Consider the following 24,748-nt stretch of genomic DNA (forward strand, 5'->3'; position numbering starts at 1 on the left):
CTTATATATTTATTTTCAAAAGCATCAAAATAAAAATAGGTTAATTTTAATACATTTTTTTTATTTTTATGCATTACTAAAATCAGTATGTGCACTTACATTCACTTTAATCAATTCAATCAGAGTCTAATTCAGTTGTAAGTTTGAGTTTGTGTATTATTAGAAATATCCTCTTCTCCTCTCCACACTACACACAGTCTCTTAAACACTCTTCACCAGCAGCTGGTGGAGCTGTGAGCGTGCTGATGGAAAATACGTGTTATGCCGCATTTGAAAGGTATGCATAGTAGTGCCCCCTGCAGACCACAAGTGTGTGTGTGTGTGTGTGTGTGAGTGTGTATGTGTGTGTGTGTGTGCCACTAAGAGACAGGCCTCTCTCTCTCTCTCTCTCTCTCTCTCTCTCTCTCTCTCTCAGTGATATTGCCACAGTAAATCCACCAGTGCTGAGTGTTCCCATTATTAAGATTAAACATTAAAACATTAAAATTATACATTAAATATCATGTGTCATAAAAATGAAACTTTAAATTTAAAGTATTTAATTTCATTGACTGAGCCTATATGACATTCAAAATGAACAATAAAATCTTTGGAGAAAAATAAAAGTTTTTTCAAAAACAAATAAAGGTATGTTTTAAAAATCTCACAAATCGTTTTTTTTTTTTTTTTTTGCATACGATTTACCTCAGAGTTTTGCGCTGGTATTTACATCACACCTGAGTTGACTGTGTTCCAGTTAAACATTTCAGGTAATTTTCAAACAGTTTTTAAAATGCTAAAGACCACTAATTGGACAGGGATTTACCTGTGTTTTATAACAAATCCAATTAAAAAATTTAACACTTTTTATGTCGCATGTTATCGTTATTAGCATTGTCCCAGATTAGCAATATTAGCATGGTATCAGGTTCTCATTGTAAGCATTGTCCCAGATTAGCATTAGGATTGTCCCAAAATAGCACTATTAGAATTGTCCCATGTTATTGTTGTGAGCATTGTCCCAGATTAGCACTATTAGCATTGTCCTATGTTATTGTTGTTAGCATTGTCCCAGATTAGCACTATTAGCATAGTCTTAGGTTAGTACTATTAGCATTGTCTCAGGTTATCATTGTTAGCATTGTCCTAGATTAGAACTATTAGCATAGTCTTAGGTTAGTACTATTAGCATTGTATGAGGTTATCATTGTTAGCATTGTCCTAGATTAGAACTATTAGCATAGTCTTAGGTTAGTACTATTAGCATTGTATGAGGTTATCATTGTAAACATTGTCCTAGATTACACTATTAGCATTATCTCAAGTTAGCATTCTTATCATTGTCCCATATTAGCACTATTAGCATTGTCTTAGGTTAGCGCTATAAGTTAATAACAACACATACAGTACCAGTCAAAAGTTTGAACACACCTTTTTATTCAGTTTTTTTCTTTGTTTTTATTTTTTTATTTAATGTCTTTTCTACATTGTAGATTAATATTAAAGATATCAGAACAATTATGCGACACATATGAAAATACAAAAGTAAACAAAAAAGCAGTTTGGCCTCCACAATCCTCTGACCTAAACCCAACTGAGATGGGAGAATTGGGATGAACCAAAGTGCCCTATTGGCTGCTCTTCTAGTAGGAAAAAAAGTAAATTATGTGTGTCTCTTCACTCTTATAAAATGTAAAATTTACTGATGATCAGTGATGATTTGGAAAGACATGTCACCTGCTGGTGTTGATCCACTGTGTTTTATCAAGTCCAAAATTAGTGCAGTTTTGTTTTCCCACAAAATCTTACAGCACCTCATGCTTCACTCTGCTACTGACAACTTTATGGAGATTTTGTGGTTTGCAAGCCATAATTCTTAACAATAAAAGAAATAAACGCTCAAAATATATCATTCTGTGTCTAATACATCAACATAATATATGATTTTCACATTGTCAGCTGAATTACTGAAATAAAGTAACTTTTTTTTCGTAATGTAATTCTAATTTTTTGAGATGCATATGTATTTAAGATGTATTTTGCATTGTTTATACAGTTAGGAATCTAAAAATATATAAAAAAATATTTGTATTTAAAATGTATTCCAAAAATCTGGAAAAAAAAATCAATCTGTGAATCAAATTGAATCATGAATTGAATTAATTGAATCGTGTGCAGAGTGCATCGTTACACCCCTAATATTAATTGTATCCAGAGTGTAGTCATTGCTATGTGAATGGCTGAGGCATAAAGAAATTCAGCTCAAATTTAAAGTGTCAATAATTGCATTAAAATAACATAGAAAAAAATAATAATAATAAGATAGATCCAGTGTCACTCTCTTTGCCAGTTGTTATTTACAACACACGTTATTTAAAACGCTACTATATTTGGTTTTATTTAAATACATTAATTTATTCATAACAAGTACTTAGAAATGTGTACTAGAAACCCTCCCTGCTTTAAACGTCTGATGGCATGCACCACAGCACCTATAAACAAACCCCTCCCTCCAGTACTCCAGAGTCACATGTTCAGGTTGCTATCACCACGGCACAGAGGTAACCCAGTCACTGCAGGAAGAGCAGTGATCTAGTCACTGATCTGCTGTTATCCAGAGATATCGACGGGGGTATTAGAACCTTACCTCTGAGGGTCAGGCCAGCGCTGTGTTCCTTCTTTACTTGTTCACTCAGGAGGTGTGTGGCCATTTGGCTTGACTGCTTCCAGGATATTCAAACACTTCACACACACACACACACAAACACACGCCGTGTTCCTCAGACATGCCGGGCCCTCCCTTACACAGAGTGTGTTGTTACACGTCCAATTTTAGAACAATATCATCACACAGCTAAAGTGGCAAGTGGTGCCGCTAAAGAAAAACACACAGACACACACACACACACACACACACACACACATAAAAATAAAGAGTGTGTTTACTTCCCCCTCAGAACACAGCAGCCCACACTGAAGCCCACACCACACTTCTTGGTTTCCTCTTTTCCAGCATTTCAAGACTTCTGTTACAGTTGTCATTATTCGTCTATAGATTGTGTGCTATGCAATATTATAAGTCACATGTGTTTATAGAACTTGTTCTCTCATAAGCATGCCCACGAAGTTATGGGTCAATAAAATGGGCTATGCCTGGCCTTGGTTAACCGCTGGTGGGTTATGAAGGGGACACTGAGGCCTGCAGGAGGCCGCATTCACAATCAGGTGTTGGTATCCATTATACCTCTTTTTACACAAGTTAGAATATAGCTATGGGCTATACAAAACATGTTCATAAAGAGATCTATATATACAGCTTTGGAAAAAAAATTATGAGACCACTTCACACTGTAAACCTGGATAAGTTGAATTTACTTAAAAAAATACAGGAAACCGGTTGCCTTAAAAAAGTTAAGTAATGGGTAACGAAAACTGTTATACTGTAAGATCAGATAAGTTGAGTTTACTTATTTTTTTTAAGGCAGACATTGTTTTTAAGTAATGGGGAATGAAAACTTGAGTTAGCATCAAGTTATTACAACTAAAGGGGAAGTTGATTTATTTGTAAGGTAGCCCAGGGGGAATCACTACACACTGATGGTGAGTGTTAGTCAGAAACTGTTGGACACACTCAGTATAGATTGTGACAGAAGCCAATGGAAAAGTTGGTTCAACTCAAAGATCTCAGTTTGAATGTGTATATGTGCCCACAAATGTTCAACTAACTCAAAATAGTTGATTATTGTTTAGAAATCTCCAATTTTATGTAAAAAAAGACTTAAGTCATTTGAGTTTAAATAACGTATGGGTTTACAGTGCAGTTTCTAAATCAGTTTCTCTGATTTTGTTTTATAGGTATATGTTTGAGTTTTTTTAACATTGTTGTTTTATTCTATAAACTACAGACAACATTTCTCCCAAATTCCAAATAAAAATATTATAATTTGGAGCATTTATTTGCTGAAAATGAGAAATGGATGAAATTACAAAAAAGATGCAGAGCTTTCAGACCTCAAATTATGCAAAGAAAACAAGTTCATATTCATAAAGTTTTAAGAGTTCAGAAATCAATATTTGGTGGAATAACCCTGGTTTTAATCACAGTTTTCATGCATCTTGGCACATTCTCCTCCACTAGTTTTACACACTGCTTTTGGATAACCACTACTGGTGCAAAAATTCAAGCAGTTCAGTTTGGTTGGATGGCTTGTGATCATCCATCTTCTGCTTGATTATATTTCAGAGGTTTTCAATTTGGTAAAATTAAAAACCTCATCATTTTTAAGTGGTCTCTTGTTTTTTTCCAGAGCTAAAAACACTGAGACAAGCGACACCGCAGTATCTTAACCAGTAAACCTAACAAATTGAATGTTCTTAGAATGTAATTGTAATGTTCAGAAAATGTTAAACTAACCAAAAAATTGTTAGCTATGAAATCTGGTCAGCAAGTATAAAATTCTGCTGTTGTTGACATGATAGCTCTATTCTTGCCAGTTTATGTCCCTTTCAGAATGAGCCATTTAAGGGCTCTGTCACTTTTATGCAAATAAGATATTGCTGGCCACACTCCATGTTTACTAAGCATATACTATGTTAGGGATAGCTTATGCTAATGGAAAATAAATGGTGTTAGCATCTCGACCATTGTGTAGTGTGGAGTAGAGCTTCCTCATATGCTGACTTGGCATGGACAGTAGATACAGATCTCTCAGTCAGACGAAGTCTAAACTCGGTACAGATCTTCAATCTGATCTAGGGACTGGGGCTCTGGTGTGGGTGACCGGTGACGTGTGATGGGTAAGGGGTGGTCCCAGGGTGGTTCTGTGTTCTAAGTTTTCTTATTGTGACATAAGAATAGAGAGCCATCCAAACTGCTCAGGATTTCTGGCACCAAAATCTTTCAAGAGATTCATAGTGATCTATCTTCTTGAATAGCTAACTCCTTATCATAATATTGACTTAAAATAGCCAGGTATTTGAAGTCAGGTCACTAAGTAGTTCTACTTGTACTGGTGGGCTCAGTTGGGTGGTATGGGAAGGTCAACTGCCCCCATAGTGGAAAAGGCATCCCTAAAATGCCCTATAGAGTGACATTTATGGTACGCCTCTAAAGTGCCCCACTGGCTGCTTACTGAGGGAGAGCATAGCCATTTGAGCTCTCTCGGACTCCGGCTGCTGATGGTGAAGAATTTTTTCCCATGTGACTTTGAAACTCATCCCAATAACAGTGTTAGCAAACAACAATTGCTAGTGGTCATAATAAGCTGTATTAATACAAGACTAGTGTTGCGTCCCATGACTTTTGCCATGCCCTATGATCTGTGGGATATGTGTGTAGTTCTGCTGCATTAAATGTAGATGTAAATGTTATTTTTGCCAGAGTCTCTTATCTGTTTGCATGGACAAATCTAGCCAGACACTGCGGGTCATGATCATTACCACCTACTGCACTCACTGTCCACTGTAGGTAGTAATGATTTCAATGATATATTCCCAGTACACATTCCATTGGCCAAATGATACAATATGTTGCTTTTTTACAGAAATATTTGATGAATTTGTTATTTGAAATCATAATGCTGTTCCTGTAGATACCATCCTCTTTTCAGTGTCAGCCTTTAAACAGATGATTATACATTTGTTTGACATTTGCTTCCAACAAGCAATAGTATTGTTTAATAGATGGTATACTGTTACAGTATGTACCATGTAATCATTATTTATTTACTTAGTGCTGCTCTAAGGTATAATAAACAGTTACTGATATACTGATACTCATCAATGTTGCAATGAGTTTAATGAAGAGAGGAGACCTTGATATTATCATGACTTTATTTTTTGTCTGTAATGAAAGCCAGTAGCAAATAATGTATACAAAACAATGTATAATATATTGCAGCTCTAAATATTTATATATCTGAACATGCTTGTAAAAATGGAAAATAAGTATCATACATTCAAATGAGAATCATCATGTCATTTACATTTGTTTCATAAAAATATAATCCAATAAATACACTCATTAACAAAAAGTAAATAATAACGCACGCCAGATTTCAGATATGTAAATTATTACAATTTATGTATTTATTTATTTATTTTTATCCCATTTTCTCCCCAATGTACAAGAACAATTAGCCAACCCACTCATATGGACTCCCCCTGGTGAAGACTAGCACATGCCTCCTCCGATACATGTGAAATCAGCCACCGCCTCTTTTCAAACTGCTGTTGATGCAGCATTGCCGAGTAGCATCACAGCCCTCTCGGAGGAAAGCGCAGCGAATTGGTTCTGATACATCAGCTCACAGATGCCTTGTGCTGATCAACATCACCCTTTGGAGTGATGTAGGGAGGGAGAGCACCATCTACCCACCCAGAGAGAGCAAGATCAATTGGGCTCTCTCAGGGGTCTGGCAGTTGATGGCAAGCTGCATAAATGGGATTCGAACCAGCGATCTCCTGATCATAGTGGTAGCACCTTAGTCCGCTGGACTACTCAGAGCCCAAATGATTACAAATATTATGTGATTAGACACTAAGTCTTGCCACAAAAGGGTTTTCTACCACTCACTGCCCTATAAAAGAAGCTCTCAGAGGCTGCATTTGGGTAGTGTACCTCTTGGTGAGAGATCACTGACTGCTAGACATGCTTCCTTGATGCACTCAAAGATAGTTTGCCTATTTTACAGACTTTAAAATAGGGTGTGTCATTGAACCAGCGGTGGTTTCATGAAAAAAAAACCCTGGACTGATATGGCCTAGAACCTTATTGTCTTTAGCCATAAATTCAGGTTATGTTTTGGACCCAACAGTGGTTGGGTTTGAGTATGGAATCTTCATAATCATTTATAAGCACTTCAAACTTGCCTTTGCTGTGGAGTGACACACTGCCCCAACTGCTGGTGTGATTATCTAGGGAGTCATCATATTCGACAGTAGGTCCCCCCTAGTAGGTCCCCCCAGCTTTCAGCAGGATAATGCTCACCCACACATCGCAAAGGTTTCCCAGGAATGTCTTTGCCAGATTGCATCACTTTCTTGGATGCTTGGTCACCAGATTCATTGCCAATCAATAATTTATTGGTACAGTTGGGAGTGTGCAGAATCTACAGGCCCAGCTGCAACATCTGTGGGCAAATGTGCCACAGGATGCCATACTGGATATGCATGATTTCCAAATAAATGCATCCTTTCGCTCTAATATTAATAGTGTAATGACTTACATAAATCATTATTACATTGACACATATAACGATTCATTCCATGCCAACAATGAACATCTTTGTGCGTTATGTTTTTGTTAATGAGTGTACGATAGAAAAACTAAAGTTCTGCTTTTGTAGAAGAAATGCAAAGGTAGGAATTTGGACATGAGCCAATAGTTTATCTGTGCAGTTGTACAAATACATGGGGCTTTTGTTTGATTGTTGGTAGCCACAAGTCACTGCTCCTGAAGATCTACCTTCTTGGTGAGTTAACTCTCAACCTTGACTGAAAACATCTGAGCTAGATCACCAGATAATTCTACATGCATTGGTGGGCTTGGGTATGGTTGAAAAAGCATCAGTAAAGTGATCTCTAGAGTGGTAAAAAAGGGCCATTAGTGCTCTCTCAGATTCTGGCTGCTGATGGTGAAGCTGTGATCATAGTGATAGACCACTCAGCGCTTCTAATAATGTATAGTCATATCCTTTTGCAAGCTGGCAGAGCCCAATGCCATAAAACATCCTAAAGTGTACCTGAGTATACGTGAAGATGAGTCGGATTCATCACAACACCTGGCAAACCAACTTTCTACTAACATTCTTCCAACCAATTAATAGAAGTATAGGTTGACCAAATGCACACAATCTAACAAAGACACAAAAACATTGGTGCGGACCCCCATTCCCATTTCCAACAACTGGGCTGCCAGGTATAGACAACAGCACAGCAGACAGCAGTGTGCTGGAGCCTGTTCTGCTAAACAGGTAATCACTGATCTTCAGTAAGGTTGCTGACCATAGCAAGGTAATTTACACACAGTAGACACATTGCAAACGTATATATTCACTGATCAGCTACAGAGTAAGACTTATCGTAGCTTGCCACTGTGTCAATCTGGCAACCCAGATTGTAAGCTTCGCATCTGGAGAGTAGTGATTGGGGCTTTCGCTCACATTTATCACTGATTGTTCCTTTAAATTAGGCATGTAAGATTTGGGCTTGAGTTGAATTCTGCAGGAACGTAGATCTCCAGAAGTAGGGTTGGTCACCACAGTGTTAGACTGATTTACAGACATCAAGGAAGTGCATTACTCATTTGATCATCCCTGAGAAGCAACCTAGTCATTTTAAACACGCTTTCTTGTCGTGTTCTTTTACATCCTAGTCGATGTGTTTAATAGCCTACCATGCTGACTAAATGAGGTCCCAGGTTATATTAGAGGCAGAAATACAGTTTCTTCTATCTTTTCTGTGCGAATATGATGATAGAAGGAGGTTAGAGTCACTGTCAGTCGTCCACTGATACTGTGGAGATGGTGGTGCCATTACCGTTGGCTTCTGTGGAGAGTGAAGCAGATGAAGCAGATGCACCGGTGGTCTTGGAGTCGCGGAGTTTGGGCCTGGTTATCATCATCTCCTCCTTGTTCCTCTCGGGTTTGACCAGCAACACATAGCACTTGGGGAGGAAGATGCACATCAGGAGGCCGAAGCTGGAGGCCAAGATGGCGAAGATCTGCACCGCCACCATGAACTTGCCTCGAGTGCTCAGGTAAGCAGGCACGAAGGAGATCCAGACGATGAAGAACACCAGCATGCCGAAGGTCACGCACTTGCCCTCACTGAAGTGGTCCTCCAGCTTGCGTGCCACAAAGGCAAACATGAATGCTATGAGCGCCAGCAGGACGTCGTAGCCGAACACACTGCAGATGAAGATGATGTTGCCCGGGTCACACTCCAGGATGATCTTGATGTTCTGGGCCGCTGTGTTCTTCACTGGATGTGGCGGGAGCAGGATCAACCAAACGGTGCAAGCTACAGCTTGGATTAGCGTGCAGATGATCATCATTATCCTCTGCTGGCTGGGTTTGATAGGGTCGATGTCGTTTTTGGGTGGGGGCGCTGGTGCGATGACAGTTGTGTCCGGGCTCTGCTCAGACGCAGCCGCCGCTTCTTTGGCCGCCTTGGCTGCAGCTTTGGCGGCCTTCACAGCCCTTGCCCTGAGCATCAGCAGAGCGGATTTACCCATGAGGGACGAGAGGACGATGGCGAAACCGACCGCTAGCGCCACCTGGCTGGTCATGCAGGACCAGGGCCTTGGCTCTCCCAGGAACACAATGGAGCACAGGAAGGTGATCACCAGCCCCAGCAGCAGGGTGAAGCTGAGCAGCGGGTCATTGACCTGCACCAATGGCGTGTTCAGGTACATCAGGAAGACAACAACCACTACTACGGTCAAAAGTGCCCCGAAAACAGCAATGGCAATCAGAGTGATGCCCAGAGCCTCTCCAAAGTCCAGGAACTCGATGGTTTTTGCGACACAGGCGTCTCGGTTGGCATTGGACCAGTAGTCTTCTTCACACTGAATGCAACCTCTGGCATCTGTTAAAAGGAGTAAAAGAGGCTTCAAATGGCCAATCAGATGTCACCAATTTACTGCAATTAAATCAAATGTTGTTTGCAACTACTTGCTTAAAGGGATTTAAGAGTTTAGTCTTAGGAAGCTATACATATATTAGTACATAGCTGTTTCTGACCTGTAGTGTTGGAAATCTCTCCGTCTGCACAGGGGATACAGTCGAAGCAGCAGACGGGCTCCCCCTGCCTGATACCCATCCTGGTCCCGGGCTGGCATCTCTCACTGCACACAGAGCGTGGAGTCTGCAAGCCAACAGAAGAGAGCGACACTGAGTAACCCAGCAGCAACGCAGGTAAAAGAATATTTCACTCAAATTCTGCTGTATTGTATCATCAAATGTGTCTTATTTGGAGGTGAACATACTGGGTATAGATGGAGCTCACTGACCTGCAGCACATCGTTATTCCAGATGATGGAGGTGTTGTCGATGGTCAGCTTTTCTCCAGCAGGTGCTGTGCTGTTGTAGAATCCGATATGGGAATACTTCACGCTGCCGTCAGAATTCCTCTGCCAATTCAGAATCTCGTAAAATCCCGTCACTTCACCATCGTTAAAGAATATCTCCTCTCCGGTGTGAGGAACATTAAAGCGCAGGTTCTTCAAGTAGTACATCAGCTGAGGAGGGAGAACAATGTTACACCATTATACCACAGAACAGGCTTTCCAGGAACAGTATGAAACATGAGGAAAGTTTCAAACAAGTGTGTTTTCACAACTATTGATGTATTATGATTTGGGTTAATAAGGTTTCTTATGGTTTTGGATTGGTTTATTTTGGTTTTAGTTTGGAGTTGGGTTGGGTTGGGTTTAGGGTTGGGTTTGGTTGGGGTTGGCTTGGGGTTAGGTTGGGGTTGAGGTTGGGGTTGGGTTGGGTTTGGGTTTTGGGGTTGGACTGGGGTTGGGTTGGGTTGGGGTTGGTTTGGGTTTGGGTTTTGGGGTTGGACTGGGGTTGGGTTGGGTTGGGTTGGGTTAGGGTTGGGGTTGAGTTGGGTTGGGTTTGGGGTTGGTTTGGGTTGGACTGGGGTTGGGTTGGGGTTGGGTTGGGTTGGGGTTGGGTTGGGTTGGGTTGGGTTTGGGGTTGTGTTAGGTTGGTTCTGTTTAGATTTGGTTTTATGTGGTCTTGTTTGGTTTTGCTTTAGTTTGGTTATTTTTATGGTTTTAGTTTGGTTTCTTTTGGTTTTGGCTTTGTTTTGGGTTTAGGTCTGGGTCTGGGTTTGGGTTTTATAATTTGGGTTGGGTTGGTTCGGTTTAGGTTTGGTTTGGTTTGATGTGGTCTGGTTTGGCTTGGCTTGGGTTTGATTTGGTGTTGTTTCACACAAGAAAAAATACAAGCTCACAAAAATGCATCATAATACACCATTATCTCTGCTTATCGAACAAAAAAGTAAATAAAGGACAGTTTATTTGTACAGTTTATTATGGGACAAGCCAAGCAAGCAAATGTCAACCTAAACCAAGCCAAACCCAACCCAGCCAACCCTACCCAACCCAAAGCAACCCAACCAAACCCCAAACCAAAACCTTAAGAAACCAAACTAAACCAAGTCTACCCAATTTAACCAAACTAAAACCAAGTGTAAACATTCTACAAACTTTACAAACCTTACTTTACTTTAATCAGCTGCTCTGATTTATTAAACAGCACTTTATTTCTGCTTCTTTCTGTTATTGTTTTCCTTTGAAGGTATAAATTAAAAGAAAATGCTGGAATAAACAGAAAGTGCAGTAAATGACACATTTTTCATAATATCATGTACTACTTATTATGCACTGTAACATAACATTCATATATTTCCACAGTAGACACTAATATATTTATTAACACAGCAAAGAAAGGTTTGGCTTAATGTGCAATAATGTGTAATAATAGTATTCAATTGCTATAGTGTTCAAATAACTGATTCTTAATGACCTTTATGCAAGTTTTATTGCAGTGTTCATCATGAAGCTCCCGTAGGCTTTATTAACTCATTCATGTGTGTTAGATTAGGACTCTGTGAGCAATTATTGCTCAATAAACGGGACTGTTCTCAGCATAGAGAATGAAGGCTTATCTCATAGACTATTATAGATCAGTAATTTTCAGCCTGTGGGTTGCAGCCTATGAAGTACTGTGCTACTGCTGGGGGATGTAGCATAACCAAAATACTATAAATTATACAATAAATATTACTGATGTGAAAATATCTTTGTTTATTATTGGGTTTGTTGGTTGGTATCTGGATAAGACCAAGCTAGATAAAAATATATATAGAAAGATGCATTTAAACCACACACAGATTCAATCACCCAGACATTCGAGAAATGATCTAAGATGCATTTAAACCAGATATGCTTCCAAAACACTACATGAGCTGGCCTGAGACATATTCTAAATCAACTCATAACTAATATTAATATTAGCTAATATTAAGCATTGGCTAAAAGCAATATATTTCGGGATACTGGGGGTGAATGGACATGGGCTATTCAACAGTCCCAAGTCCATTTCACACCAGATTCATATTTTCTAGTGAAAGACAATGTAAAATCATTCTCTTTTTTAAGGAATGTTTTATGTATATTTTGTGGTAGTTGTTTTGTGTGCAAATACAGCTCTAATAAAAAATAAGAGACCACTTCTGTTTCTGAATCAGTTTCTCTATTTTGGCTATTTATTGGTATGTGTTTGAGTAAAATAAAAATTGTTTTATTCTATAAACTACAGACAACACTGATGCAGAGCTTTCAGACCTCAAATAATGCAAAGAAAACAAGTTCATATTTATAAAGTTTTAAGAGTCCAGAAATCAATATTTGGTGGAATAAACCTGGTTTTTAATCACAGTTTCATGCATCTTGGTATGTCCACCAGTCTTACACACTGCTTTTGGATAATTTATGCCACTCCTGGTGCAAAAAGTCAAGCAGTTCAGTTTGGTTTGATGGCTTGTGATCATTTATCTTCCTCTTGATTATATTCCAGAGGTTTTCAATTTAGGAAAATCAAAGAGACTCATTATTTTAAGTGGTCTCTTATGTTTTTTCCAGAGCTGTATGTAGTCTAGTAAAAAATATTAGTAGAGCTGGCTAAAGGTAGAGGGCGGAAGAGCGAGGTACAGGGAAGTAAAGTGAGTTAGAGTGAGGTAGAGGGAGGCAGAGTGAGATAGAGGGAGGTAAAGTGAAGTAAAGAGCGGTAGAGTGGGGTACAGCAAGGTAGAGTAATGCAGAGTCATGTAGAGGTCCACAATGAACTCTACCCCCTTATAAGCCAACCTATTTGTCACCCAAGCAATGAAAACTGACGTTTTGAAAGAACGGGTTACACTAGATAGCAGTAATAATGCTGTGAGGTGTTGTTTTTAGCAAATAAACACATTTTGGTAACACTTTAAAATAAGACTACCTTTATAAAGGGTTTATAAAGAGTTTACAATTAGTTTATTAATGGTTACTAATTAGGTTGTAAATGAATAATCAGTTATAACACATACGTAGAAAGGGCAACAATGACCTGTTGTTTGTCAATTAGTAAATCCACAGCCATCTATATTATTCCTACTTTCTACGTATGTGTTATAACTGATTATTAATGATTTTTAAGGCATTTACAACCTAATTAGTAACCATTAATAAACTAATTGTAAACCATTTATAAACCCTTTAGGTCATTTTTTAAAGTGGAACCCACATTTTAAGCTAATTTTAAATCTACAAAAAATACTGCTTGTTTTCACAGTTTACTTTGTGCTAGTTTGTGCATGTAAACACTCACTTGCCACGGCTCAAAATTAGAGATGTTAGCACAAGAACCACCCTGGAAAGGTCCTTTTCCGGGCATGCAATACTCCAGGTTATGCAGAGCATACGCCACAGCATACACGGCCTTATATACGTTATAGGTCAGCCTCAGCTGGGACACGTCTGAGTATGTGCTGCTCAGCGACTGCAGCTTCTCCTTGCCGGAGCACAAGCCGTCCGGTGTTCCTCTGACAGATGCTTGGGATCCTGTCCCGTTCCCAGCCTCTCTTGATGCCCTCAGAGACCGGGTGTTTCTCAGGGCTTTACTGTAACTGAGCGTGCAGTTGAAGGCCGTCTCCCAGAACTCCTCAGTCAGTGCATCCTGGTAGGGGTCAATCTTGAGCAGGTGCTCCTGCAGGCCCGGGATTTCCGCTCGCTGGATGGCAAATCCAAGGGTGCCGCCCAAGACCGAGTGGATGTCAGGCTGGCTGGCAACAAGGGCCGAGGTGACCCAAGACTCGCTGGCGATCCAGGTACGGTTGGTGACGTTGTTGCGGACCAGCTCCCCTATCAGGGGGCTCAGGTCTACGTCGGAGGAGAAGACCACCACTATCTTGGCCGTGGACTCGGTGACGGTGCGCACAATCCGCTGGATGCTCTCGGGCGAGGTGAACTTGGGCAGAACTTCGGAGAAAGAGATGCACACGCCCGCTTCTTCCACCACCTCCTTGAAGCGCTTGATGCCGTACTTGCCGTAGTCGTCGTCTGATGCGATGGTGCCTACCCAAGTCCAGCCGAAGCGCAGCACCAGCTGAGCCATGGCTACTGACTGGTGCTCATCACTGGGAATGGTGCGCAGGAAGGTGGGGTACTGGAACCGGCTCTCCAGCACTGAGCACGAGGACGAGTAGCTCACCTGAAAGAACAGAGATAAAGAAATGTTGAGTGCTTGTGCTGCATTTTAACCTATTCAGCCTACAGTTCAGCCCTGCCCATTTACCCGTTTTTTTTTTTAGGAATGGATGGAATGCAACATTTCTTATTTAACAATAACATACAGCTCTGGAAAAAAGAAGTCCACTTAAAAATGATGAGTTTCTTTGATTTTAACTAATTGAAAACCTCTGGATGATCACAAGCCATCAAACCAAGCTGAACTGCTTGAATTTTTGCACCAGGGCTGCAGGCATACATTTTTTCAAAAGCAGTGTGTATGACTGGTGGAGGAGAACATGCCAAGATGCATGAAAACTATGATTTAAAACCAGGGTTATTTTCTTTGCATTATTTGAGGTTTGAAAGCTCTACATCTTTTGTGTTATTTCAGCCATTTCTCATTTTCTGCCAATAAATGCTCTAAATGACAGTATTTTTATTTGGAATTTGGGAGAAATGTTGTCTGTAGTTTATAGAATAAAACAACAATGTTCATTTTACTCAAACATATACTTATAAATAGCAAAATTAAAGAAACTGATTTAGAAATTGAAGTGGTCTCTTAATTTTTCCAGAGCTGTACATACACTTGTATCTCTTTCAATTGTTTAAATAACTTTAATAATAACAAATAGTCAAGTAATGGGTAGTGAACAGTGTAAGTTAGGCCCTGCCTGTGGGAAATAGTAGAGTCCGAGGATTCGAGCCGTAGCGATGGACAGGTCACACCCGCCGGCCCCGACCAGAGCCGCCAGTGGAGCCCCGTTCCCACAGCGGTAGTTGGGTACGGCCTCGTCCTGCCCAGTCAGGTAGGTCAGAGTGCCCTCTACTGCCTTGGAAATGGTGAAGCAGGAGTCGTAGATGACGTAGCCCAGATCTGTGTTGGGCAGCAGGTCGTTCCGCTCGTTTATTTCATTGATGGCAAAGAGCATCGTCTGCGTCCAGCGGAAGGTTCGGAAATTAAACCTGAGTAAAAAAAAACATGAAGATTGGGTCATAGTTTGATTTTGTTAAACAGGACCTGACTGATAGATCTAAAGACTGATAATATATATTATATGTATGTTTGCAAGGATTTATTTAAGTATTTTTTTTTATATTTTTTTTTTCTCATTTTCTCCCCAATTTACATGGCCTCTACTTTGGCTTTACTGCCTCTTTTCGAGCTGCTGCTGATGCTGCATTACCGAGTAGCATCACAGCGCACTTGGAGGAAAGCGCAGCGACTCAGTTCTGATACATCAGCTCACAGACGTCTTGTGCTGCGGACATTATTTAGAGAAAGCAAAGCCAATTGTGCTCTCTCAGGACTCCAGAAGCTGATGGCAAGCTGCAAGAGCAGGATTTGAACTGGTTATTTATGTACCCAATTTTCTCCCTATTTTTTTAGTAGAGCCAATTAACTCACCCACTCGCTAGGACTCCACCCTCACATCCCTTGCAATGTTTCTAACATTAGGGAGGACAAGCGCATGCTTCCTCCGATACATGTGAAGTCATGTCAGCCCTGCCTCTTTTCCAACTGCTGCCAATTAATGTAGCATCACTGGATAGACAGCACTTTCGGAGGAAAGCTCCGGATCCCCAGCTCTGATACATCAGCACACTAGTGGCTCTAGGGACAGGGCCACAGGGTTGAAGCCAGTTGAAATCTGATTGCCCCCCTAAAGTGCCCTTGTTTTGTCACTTATCTGGCCTTTTGCTAAGCAATTATCAGATTAAAGGTGGGTGCAAATCCATGCCCAAACACTAGGATTAAAGCTTCCATAGGGAAAATTTTAATTGTGAAAAAGTAAAAAGTAAAAAATGCATGTACAATTGGGGAGAAGATTTTTTATGATTTTATAAGTAATTGAGTGTGTTTAAACGTTTACATAAACATAAAATATGCAATTAAAATAGTAGATTAAATGAGTATATACACATAGAAGCAAAAAATGAAGCAAAAACAGAAGAGCAATTTCAGCAGCAAAAGATTTTAGCAGCAAAATCCAAAACGAATCCACACAAAAATTGCAAAAAATAATAAAGTAGCCAAATATATTTTAAAATTTGTTATATTATTTTTTGTTTTGAATTTGCAACACTTTTTTTATTCTTAAATTTTTTATTGCAGTTTTACTTTGAATATGGTGAGCCTTTGATGGCCCCTTACTCAGAAAAATCCTAGATCCTTAACTGCATCAGCATCAACAGCAGCATGTGCTGCCCAGCATCACTATAGAACTGAGGAGAGGAAAGAGCGCCCTCTATCCACCCAACGACAGTACGACCAATCACAAGTCTGCTCTCTTAGGCTTCGGTTGCTGATGCTGAAACCAGCACGAGCTGGGAATCGAACACGCGATTCTCTGGTCACGCCATCAGCGTCTTGGTCTACTGAGCCACTTCTCATTTTATGTTGTGGATTAAAAGACTAAATTAAATCACATCAATGATCAAAGAGCTAAAAAGTAATATTAAAAAATTATATATATATATATATATATATATATATATATATATATATATATATATATATATATAATTTGGAGCATTACATTCATGAAGTTATGAATATATATATATATATATATATATATATATATATATATATATATATATATATATATATATATATATATATATTAATTATACTTTTGGGTGGAAAAACATACATCAGTATTTCTGTTTCACTGTTTCCTTGCAGTTGAACGAAACAGAAGGTTAACAGGTTGAATTTTGCATTTTAACCTTGGTGCAGTACCATGGTTCACCAGCAGATGTAACTGCAACACAACAAAAGTACATACAGAAGCAGCGCAGTGACTCCAACACAGTGGTCAGTCACAAGTAGACAATTAGTATATGACTGGACTGACTTTTTTTATTTTGTCTGACTTTTTTTTCTCTTGACTTAACCAATAAAGTTTTCATTAAGTCAATTATTATATCCATTAACTGGTCATTTTTAGCAGGTTATTTTTATAACTGAATATTCAGGAGCAGTTATATAACCCAATTGGTGATCACTGGTCTGTAGTACATTAAGATCATCTTTATAATACTTTTGATGGGTTGATGTAATAGAAAAGGACTTTGAGGGTACATGTAGGAGTTATTGCAGCAACTGTAGCTCCTTAGGTTGATGTATATCGCCTTAAATAGTCTTATAAAACCTTGTTATAAAACATAGTTCAGTGTTTCTCGACCCAGGTCCACTGTTCTGCGCATTTTAGCGCCTTTCCTACTTCCTACACACCTATTTTAACTCAATAATGGGCTGGTAATTAGCTGATTAGTTAGCTTTGGTGAATTGGGATCAGGAAAAATACATAAAACCTGAATCAGGGTGGATTAATACTGTAATATTTCATACTTTCTCTGCTTTTCTACAACAATTTTACTTTTAGCATTCACACTGACATAAAAAAAACAGTCTCTTACCACTCACAGCCAGATGACACAGGCACAGACGAAGTGTTGCTATCAGAGGAAATCAGCCGGTTGTGCACAGCAAACATCCCCCCTATAACCACCTTCTTCTTCTCCACATTCTTGTATCCATTCAGGTTGAACTTGGCCTTCAGTTTGCAGCTGGCCTCTCCCGCAGTGGAAGCACAACACAGCCACAGCACACACAGTCCCAGCAGCAGCCCGGTTTTAGCAGGTAATCCAGATAAAGCCATTTTAGATGGAGAAGCTGAGGTAAATCATCTGTCTGTCTCTGAGCAGAACAGGTGTGTGGAACTGTACCGGAGCAGCTGTTACTAACGCTTCACACCCCAGAACATCTCAGGGGAAACAGGGGGATGAATGTGACAAAACATGTATATGTGTGTGTTCCCTCATGTGAAGACCAGAAGACCATACATTTTGTGTTTATTATATTGTAGGTTATACAGTATAATACACTTCCAAACCTGAAGTCATTTGTGCTCTAATGAATATTGTTGCTGCCCAATGCAAAATGTTGTATCTTCAAAATGGTGACTTTAGAGGAGCATTTTCTAAACTTTAAATGGAAGTTTTAATGGAGAAGACAAAAAAACAGCCAAAAATGGAGAATACATGTTTTTCTTTGGACAGCAGTAATAATACTTATTGCAAAATGATGTTATGTAATAACAAAAGTTTGGGAGAAGGACCACGCCCGAACTCTACGTTCTAACTCCACCCCGTATCAATCAACCGTCCTATAAATACCTCCCCTAACTAACTATCTCTCGTGACGAAAGTTCGCACCAGTCGAATCTGCTGCTCGAATCTTGCTTGCCTCCGACCGTGGACCTCACTCACTGCCTCTGACGAGGACCTCTTCCCTCATAGCCAGCCTGTCTCTGCTCCTGCTCCGCCTCGCCGGGCTCATCGCCCGAAGTCAGTTATCTCCATTCCTGCTACTCCGGGTTCTACTCCGGCTTCTACTAATTTTTCCTCCCGGGTCACCGCTCCTCAAACACACTGCAACGAACTGCACATACCTAAAGCCGCCGCTGACTGTCAAAAAAAAATAAAAAAATAAAAAAACTTAATCATGTAATTTACGTTAAAATGGAGTTATTTTCAGAAGTCTCTGCCTATTTATAAAAGCAACAGACGTAGTTCATTTGTTAGAGTTCGTTTGTAACATTTCTAACATTTAAGGGGTTTTTAATCACAAATTGCAGCCAATGGCTACTTTCCTTACTGAGCAGTTGGCAACACTATTCTCCAACCCGTCCCTTCCAGCCAGCCTTTCTCCTTCCTTTACTCTGTCAATTCTCTCCCCGCCTCCTCTCTCGCCGTTTCTCACCGGGCTGCAGCACCCGCTCAGCTCCTTGCTGGAGCTTCCTGACCTTCATTCTCCATCTACAGCGCCGCCCCCTCTCAGTTCGCGCTGCGGCTCATCTCCAACACTGGAACCCTGCTACATTCCAAGACGCCCCGGATCTGGAACTTCATTGACGTGTGTTTGCGGGACGAAGCTCCCCATCCCGCGATGGGCCTGGCTGTCTAAGGCTGACGTGGTTTCGGCTTTCAAAATCCTCCCTCTCCATCCTGACTCCTGGCACCTTTTCAGAGTCCGTTTTTCAGTTCACCTTGCTTTCGGGTGCAAAAGTAACCCCAAGCTTTGACTCCTTTGCTAAGGCGCTCTGCTGGATTTGCTTAACACGGGCCCCAGTTCGTGCTCCACCTCCTGGGTAACTTCGTCATCGATCCTCCTTCCTCGCCCCTCTCGATGGGTCTTGAAGCCATGACCAGCGCTTTCACTCGCCTCCGTGCCCCGCTGTCGGAGAACTCCGTTGGTCCCTCCACATCTCTCGAGTTTCTTGGGATCTTTCTGGACTCCGCCTCCTTTCAAGTCTCCCCGCCCGTACCTAGCACCGTCTTTCCCCCCTCGGCCACTTTATTCACAACCCAAATCGAACCCAGGGTCGTTCTTTCATTTCCCGCCTCCTCCGCTTGGCTTTTTCGTCCGAGCCCTCCACCATTCGTTATGCTCAACTAATACTGCACGTCAGAGCTCCATTTCTGGCTGTGCCTCCTCTGCAATCGAACGGGTTTTTCTTCTACGCCAACGCAGCTTCCAGCTCTTTTGATATTAAGCTATTCACAGATGCCGCTCCTTCCTCTGGTCGCTTCTGCTTGGCCGGAGAACTTCATCTGCTCCGCCGCGCGATTCTTCTGCGCTCTCTGGACATATATGCGGTCCTCGTCGCTGCCCTCCTTTGGGGACATGAATGGTCAAAAATCTTTTCTACTCCACTCTGATCAATCTCGCCGCAGTCCACATCAAAAAAAGTTGCTCCAAATCGCTAGAAATCTTGCCTTTTATCCGTCGTCTCACTTGGCACTCCATTAAGCATCAGTTCACCACTAAAGCTGTTCACACCTCAGGTCCATTTAATTCTATCGCTGATAGAATTTAATTCTATTCTTTTTCATTTTCAGTTACAGAAATTCAGATCCTTGGCTCCGCATGCAAATGCAACCCAACCTCGGTACCTTCATTTTCACAAACTACACTTCACCTAACCCCCGTGTAAACAAACTGATCTTCCAAGCTCAACAAACCATCCTTTCAGCCGTCCTTCTACTTAGATTCCTCAGATGCTCAGAATTTACTTCCTTTAAAATCTCCCACAACTCCTTCTCAGCCCCTAATTTCAGATCTCATCATCCTTGACTCAGATACCCTTACCTTCAAGAATGAAGCAAACGGACCAAATTGGCAAAAACCACGATCCTCCATCTATTCAAACTTGACTCACCCCTCAGCCCGTACGAACCACTCGTCCACCACTTAATCTCCGCCTCTTTCAACAAGCATCACCTTTAGATCCTCTGTTCACAACGGAATCTAGTAGTATAATCTCAAAGCACTGGTTCCAACACATCTCCGTCGCATCCTTTCTCCCAGTAGTTACTCACCAGATCAATTCTCCGCCCACTCAGTTCACATTGTGCAGCATCCAACGCCTCCAGACAAGGAATCTCCGAGCACACGATCAAGCTCCCCGGCCGGTGGTCTTCCCAAGCTTATAACCTATACATCCGTTCCCAACCAGACGGTTTGAGACAGGCTCATTCCAAACTAGCTTCCACACAAGCTCCAATTTTGGGGATATAACCGCATGCTTCTTCAAGCACGCAGTTCAGAACTCCAGCCCAAATTTCCCTGAGTTCCCTCCCCTTTTTCCTTCTTCTTTCTCTACTTCTTTAGGCGTGGTCCGCACTTAGCAAAATGATGTTATGTAATAACAAAAGTTTGGGAGAAGGACCACGCCCGAACTCTACGTTCTAACTCCACCCCGTATCAATCAACCGTCCTATAAATACCTCCCCTAACTAACTATCTGTCGTGACGAAAGTTCGCAACCCACCTCCCCCCCAACAACCCCCTTTTTCTACTCTTCCACTTCTTATTAAATAAAAAGGGGGGGATATAACTGCACGCTTCTTCAAGCACGCAGTTCAGAACTCCAGCCCAAATTTCCCTGAGTTCCTTTTCATGCATCTTGGCATGTTCTCCTCCACCAGTCTTACACACTGCTTTTGGATAACTTTTTGCCACTCCTGGGGCAGAAAAAATACAAGCAGTTCAGCTTGGTTTGATGGCTTCTGATCACCCATCTTCCTCTTGATTATATTCCAGAGCTTTTCACTTTCATAAAATCAAAGAAACTCAGCATTTTTAAGTTAAATGTCTCGTATTTGAGAATGTTACTTGTGGTCCAAGTCACTGATTACAATACTCTAAAGAAAAAGGCCCAATCAGTTAAGACTGGTCAAGTTGGTCAACTAAGGTGTAGTGTTTAGCTCTCGACCAGTATAGGGTATGTTTGTGTTTGATTTTGATGATTCACTGGTCTAAAAGTATGATCAACCTGACCAAGCTTAACCATGTGGATGACCAGTATGACCAGCATCACAAAGTGGCTCGACCAGTATGTCTAAGATAGGTGAATAAACATAATCAGCAAGACTAACATGGTCAACCGGCTTGGATAATACAGAGTCAAACCTAGTCAAATATTTAAAACTTTGAATATTAAATTAACTGGTTTTCAATAGTAAACACAATGACAGCATTTGCGCTGTAGTCATGGTAATCCCTGGTTATCAGCAAATTGGCCATTGTGACATCACAATGCAGTCACATCACAATGGCCAACCACCAATGGGCTACCATCAAAATGGCCATTAGTACATCACAGTGGAGTGGCATCACAATGGCTATTATGACAACACAATACCCATTACGACATCACCAGCCCTGTTATGACAATGGCCATTGTGGCATCACAATTGTTTTCCATCAAAATGCCCATTATGGCATCACCATGGGCTATCATTACAATTGCCATTATGAAAACAGAATAGGTACCATCACAAAACCCATTATGACATCACACTGAGGAGTTATCACAGTGGCCATAATGAGATCATAGTGGCCATTTAAACACCACAAGCAGTACCATCACAATAGCCATTATATCATCACCATGGGGTACCATTACAATAGCCATTATGAAATAACAGTGAGCTGAAAAGATGGCTATTATGGTATTACGATGGCCATTATGACATCACAGTGGAGTGCCATCGCAATGTCCATTGTGACAAAACAATACTGATTAGTACATCACTAGTCCCATTATGACACCAAAATGACTATTATGTCATCACAACTGTTTTGCCATCACAGTTGCCATTATGATATCACAATGGAGTACTAGCCCATTGGCCAATATGACATCTCAATGATGTGCCATCACAACATCCATTAAGACAAAACAATAGATAACATCTTTACACCCATTACATAATGACATCACCATGGGTCCAGCACAAAGGGTATAATGACATCACAATATCCATTATGACATCAAAGTGAAGTACCATTACAATGGCCAGGTTGCCATCACGATAAAGTACCATTAAAATGGGCATTATGACATCACGCTGAGGTGTCAGCACATGAATTGTAATGGCATGTCAGCATATTATAATCAGAGGAGAGTTTTATAGGTTTGTAGGTTTTAAACACTACATTAGCTGATCTGTAGAATGTGAGTAGATGTGTTTATGAGGGTTTAGGAATCAGATATCAGTGTTTTTTATTCTGACCACTCATTCAGAGTGTCTCTTAACCAAGCAGATAGGGTTGCAACGGTATGAGATTTTCACGGTATGATAACCGTCTCAGAAAATACCGCGGTATCACGGTTATCACGGTATCACAGTTTGTTACATATATTATTAAACTGACCCTTAAAGAAATTACAACAAAGGTTTTTTGTTCAATTAACTATTTATTGTAGAAACCTGGAACAACTATATAGATAATGTCTCCTTAAAAAAAATAAACTGTACACCATTAGGTGAAGGAAACCAGGTTTTTCCACTACTCTTAAGGTCATTAAGGGTGTATATAATTATATATATATATATATACACACACACACACACACACACACGTGTCACACATTACATGTCCTCTAAGAAGTAAAGATCCTGTGTTTAAACTATTCAGTACAATTATTTAAGTTTAAATTATTTAATATCTGATAAACTGAGCCTGGGTCAGTGTCTGATCAACAACTGTTGTAAACGTCCGTTTTACTGCCAAGTTGGTATATAACCAGATAGAGGGGATTTATTTCTGAGTCTGGTTTTAACACATGAAAAACAGGCACGTCAGAATTTGAAAATGAACGCATGTAAATGAATGGCGTCTTTCACATCCAGTCCGGCGAGCACCTTTACACGGACACGTGAATCCGTCGTAGCACGCACTTCACGCCTGTACCTGCGTGCCCAAATTGCGGATAACTCAGCGCTTTTGCGGGCGCTTACCGCATGGGTTGTGCACGACTACAAAGAGATTTTATTTATGTTCAGGTTAAAATTATAAACTAAACACATACTTTGCGCTGCAGAGCGGGGTGGTGTTCTTGGAGATGGGAGAACAGGTTTGACGTATGTCCACCTTTAGCTGTGACTTTACGGCCACATTGATTATAAATCGGATAACCATCCTCGGGTGCGTTCGGCGGGTCTCTGAAATAGTCCCACACTGCTGATTTTAGTTTAGCCTTTTTTTAGGCGGACGGAGATTTGTTTAGTCTGATGCACTTTCTGCTGTTCTCACCGCTGTGTGCTGAGTAGCTGAAGCGGAGCAGAGTTGCGCATGCGCGGGTGAGTTTCTCCGCTGGCTTGCGTTTTACCGGTAATAAGCAAACACACACGGTATGATAACCGTGCATTTTAATACCATGGTATACCGTGAAACCGGTTACCGCTGCAACCCTACAAGCAGAGCTCCTGATTATCCACTAAACTAATACACTCTTATACTGTGAACATCTGAACAGCATGACTTGCTTTAGTCTGTCAGATACAAACAGATCAGAGCAGCGCAGGAGCGGTTGGCACGCTCGAGGGACATGATGCGCCCTCACAAAGACAAGATAACATGAAACGCTGAGGGGTTTGATTTAATTGAGATCAACATGCACCGGCGTTCTCGTTGCCGCGTTCCTCCAGGGCCTTTTCAGAAGAGAACAGGCATCACTCCCGCCACACAGCTCCCTACAAGGCCTGCTACTGTATCCCACAATCCTGAGGGACAACGATGTTTTGAAGGGGAAACGTGTCACTGCATGTCTTTCAATCAGCAGAGAGCAGCGCACCTGAATCCTGACACACACACACACACACACTCACACACACTTCAACACACATGAACACATCAACGACAAACAGCCTTCCAATTACATTACGCTAACTGTTATTAAACCTAATGACAGAACGTCACAGATTTCATGTTTGGAACTTGGGTTTGTGGGTTTTTGGTGCTAATAAGTGTGTAAAAAGAGATTTTTTTAGCCCCAGGCTCATCATATGATCATGTGTAGTGTGGGCCACTCTTTTATTTAACCTAAAAAGACTCTTTAAATTTTGTGTAAAGTTCCTTACAGCACTTTGTCCATCAAGTCCCTAAAAGACAAATACTGGTCATCCTGA

General features: G+C 40.8%; 2 protein-coding genes and 1 long non-coding RNA gene across 3 annotated transcripts in view; all 3 read right to left on the reverse strand.

Annotated features, from left to right (window-relative positions):
* Positions 1-2,728, reverse strand: part of kcnab1a (potassium voltage-gated channel subfamily A regulatory beta subunit 1a) — a 253,238-nt gene extending 250,510 nt beyond the window's left edge. The window contains exon 1 of the mRNA XM_049483592.1: positions 2,627-2,728. Coding sequence (XP_049339549.1) covers positions 2,627-2,690 — 64 coding nt within the window. The 5' untranslated portion in view covers positions 2,691-2,728. The remainder of the gene's footprint in view (positions 1-2,626) is intronic.
* Positions 1-24,748, reverse strand: part of LOC125804584 (uncharacterized) — a 432,046-nt gene that overhangs the window by 250,510 nt on the left and 156,788 nt on the right. The window lies entirely within an intron of this gene.
* Positions 5,798-18,000, reverse strand: LOC103029583 (vomeronasal type-2 receptor 1). Its single transcript, XM_022679794.2, has 6 exons — positions 17,687-18,000; positions 14,935-15,226; positions 13,359-14,240; positions 9,992-10,219; positions 9,723-9,846; positions 5,798-9,567 (listed from the first exon to the last, which is right to left on the reverse strand). The coding sequence occupies exons 1-6, from the start codon at positions 17,926-17,928 to the stop codon at positions 8,477-8,479; spliced, it is 2,859 nt and encodes a 952-aa protein (XP_022535515.1). The 5' UTR covers positions 17,929-18,000; the 3' UTR covers positions 5,798-8,476.

The sequence above is a fragment of the Astyanax mexicanus genome, chromosome 9, assembly GCF_023375975.1.
Source record: "Astyanax mexicanus isolate ESR-SI-001 chromosome 9, AstMex3_surface, whole genome shotgun sequence".
Lineage (NCBI taxonomy): Eukaryota > Metazoa > Chordata > Actinopteri > Characiformes > Acestrorhamphidae > Astyanax > Astyanax mexicanus.

Bases quoted from the DNA above. Each gene is read 5' to 3' on its own strand.
- LOC103029583 (XM_022679794.2), bottom strand. From the start codon at position 17,928: ATGGCTTTATCTGGATTACCTGCTAAAACCGGGCTGCTGCTGGGACTG. The intron at 9,847-9,991 runs GTCAGTGAGCTC...GTTGGCTTGCAG, and splicing joins GGAATAACGATGTGCTGCAG to ACTCCACGCTCTGTGTGCAG. The intron at 9,568-9,722 runs GTCAGAAACAGC...TCCTTTTAACAG, and splicing joins AGAGATTTCCAACACTACAG to ATGCCAGAGGTTGCATTCAG.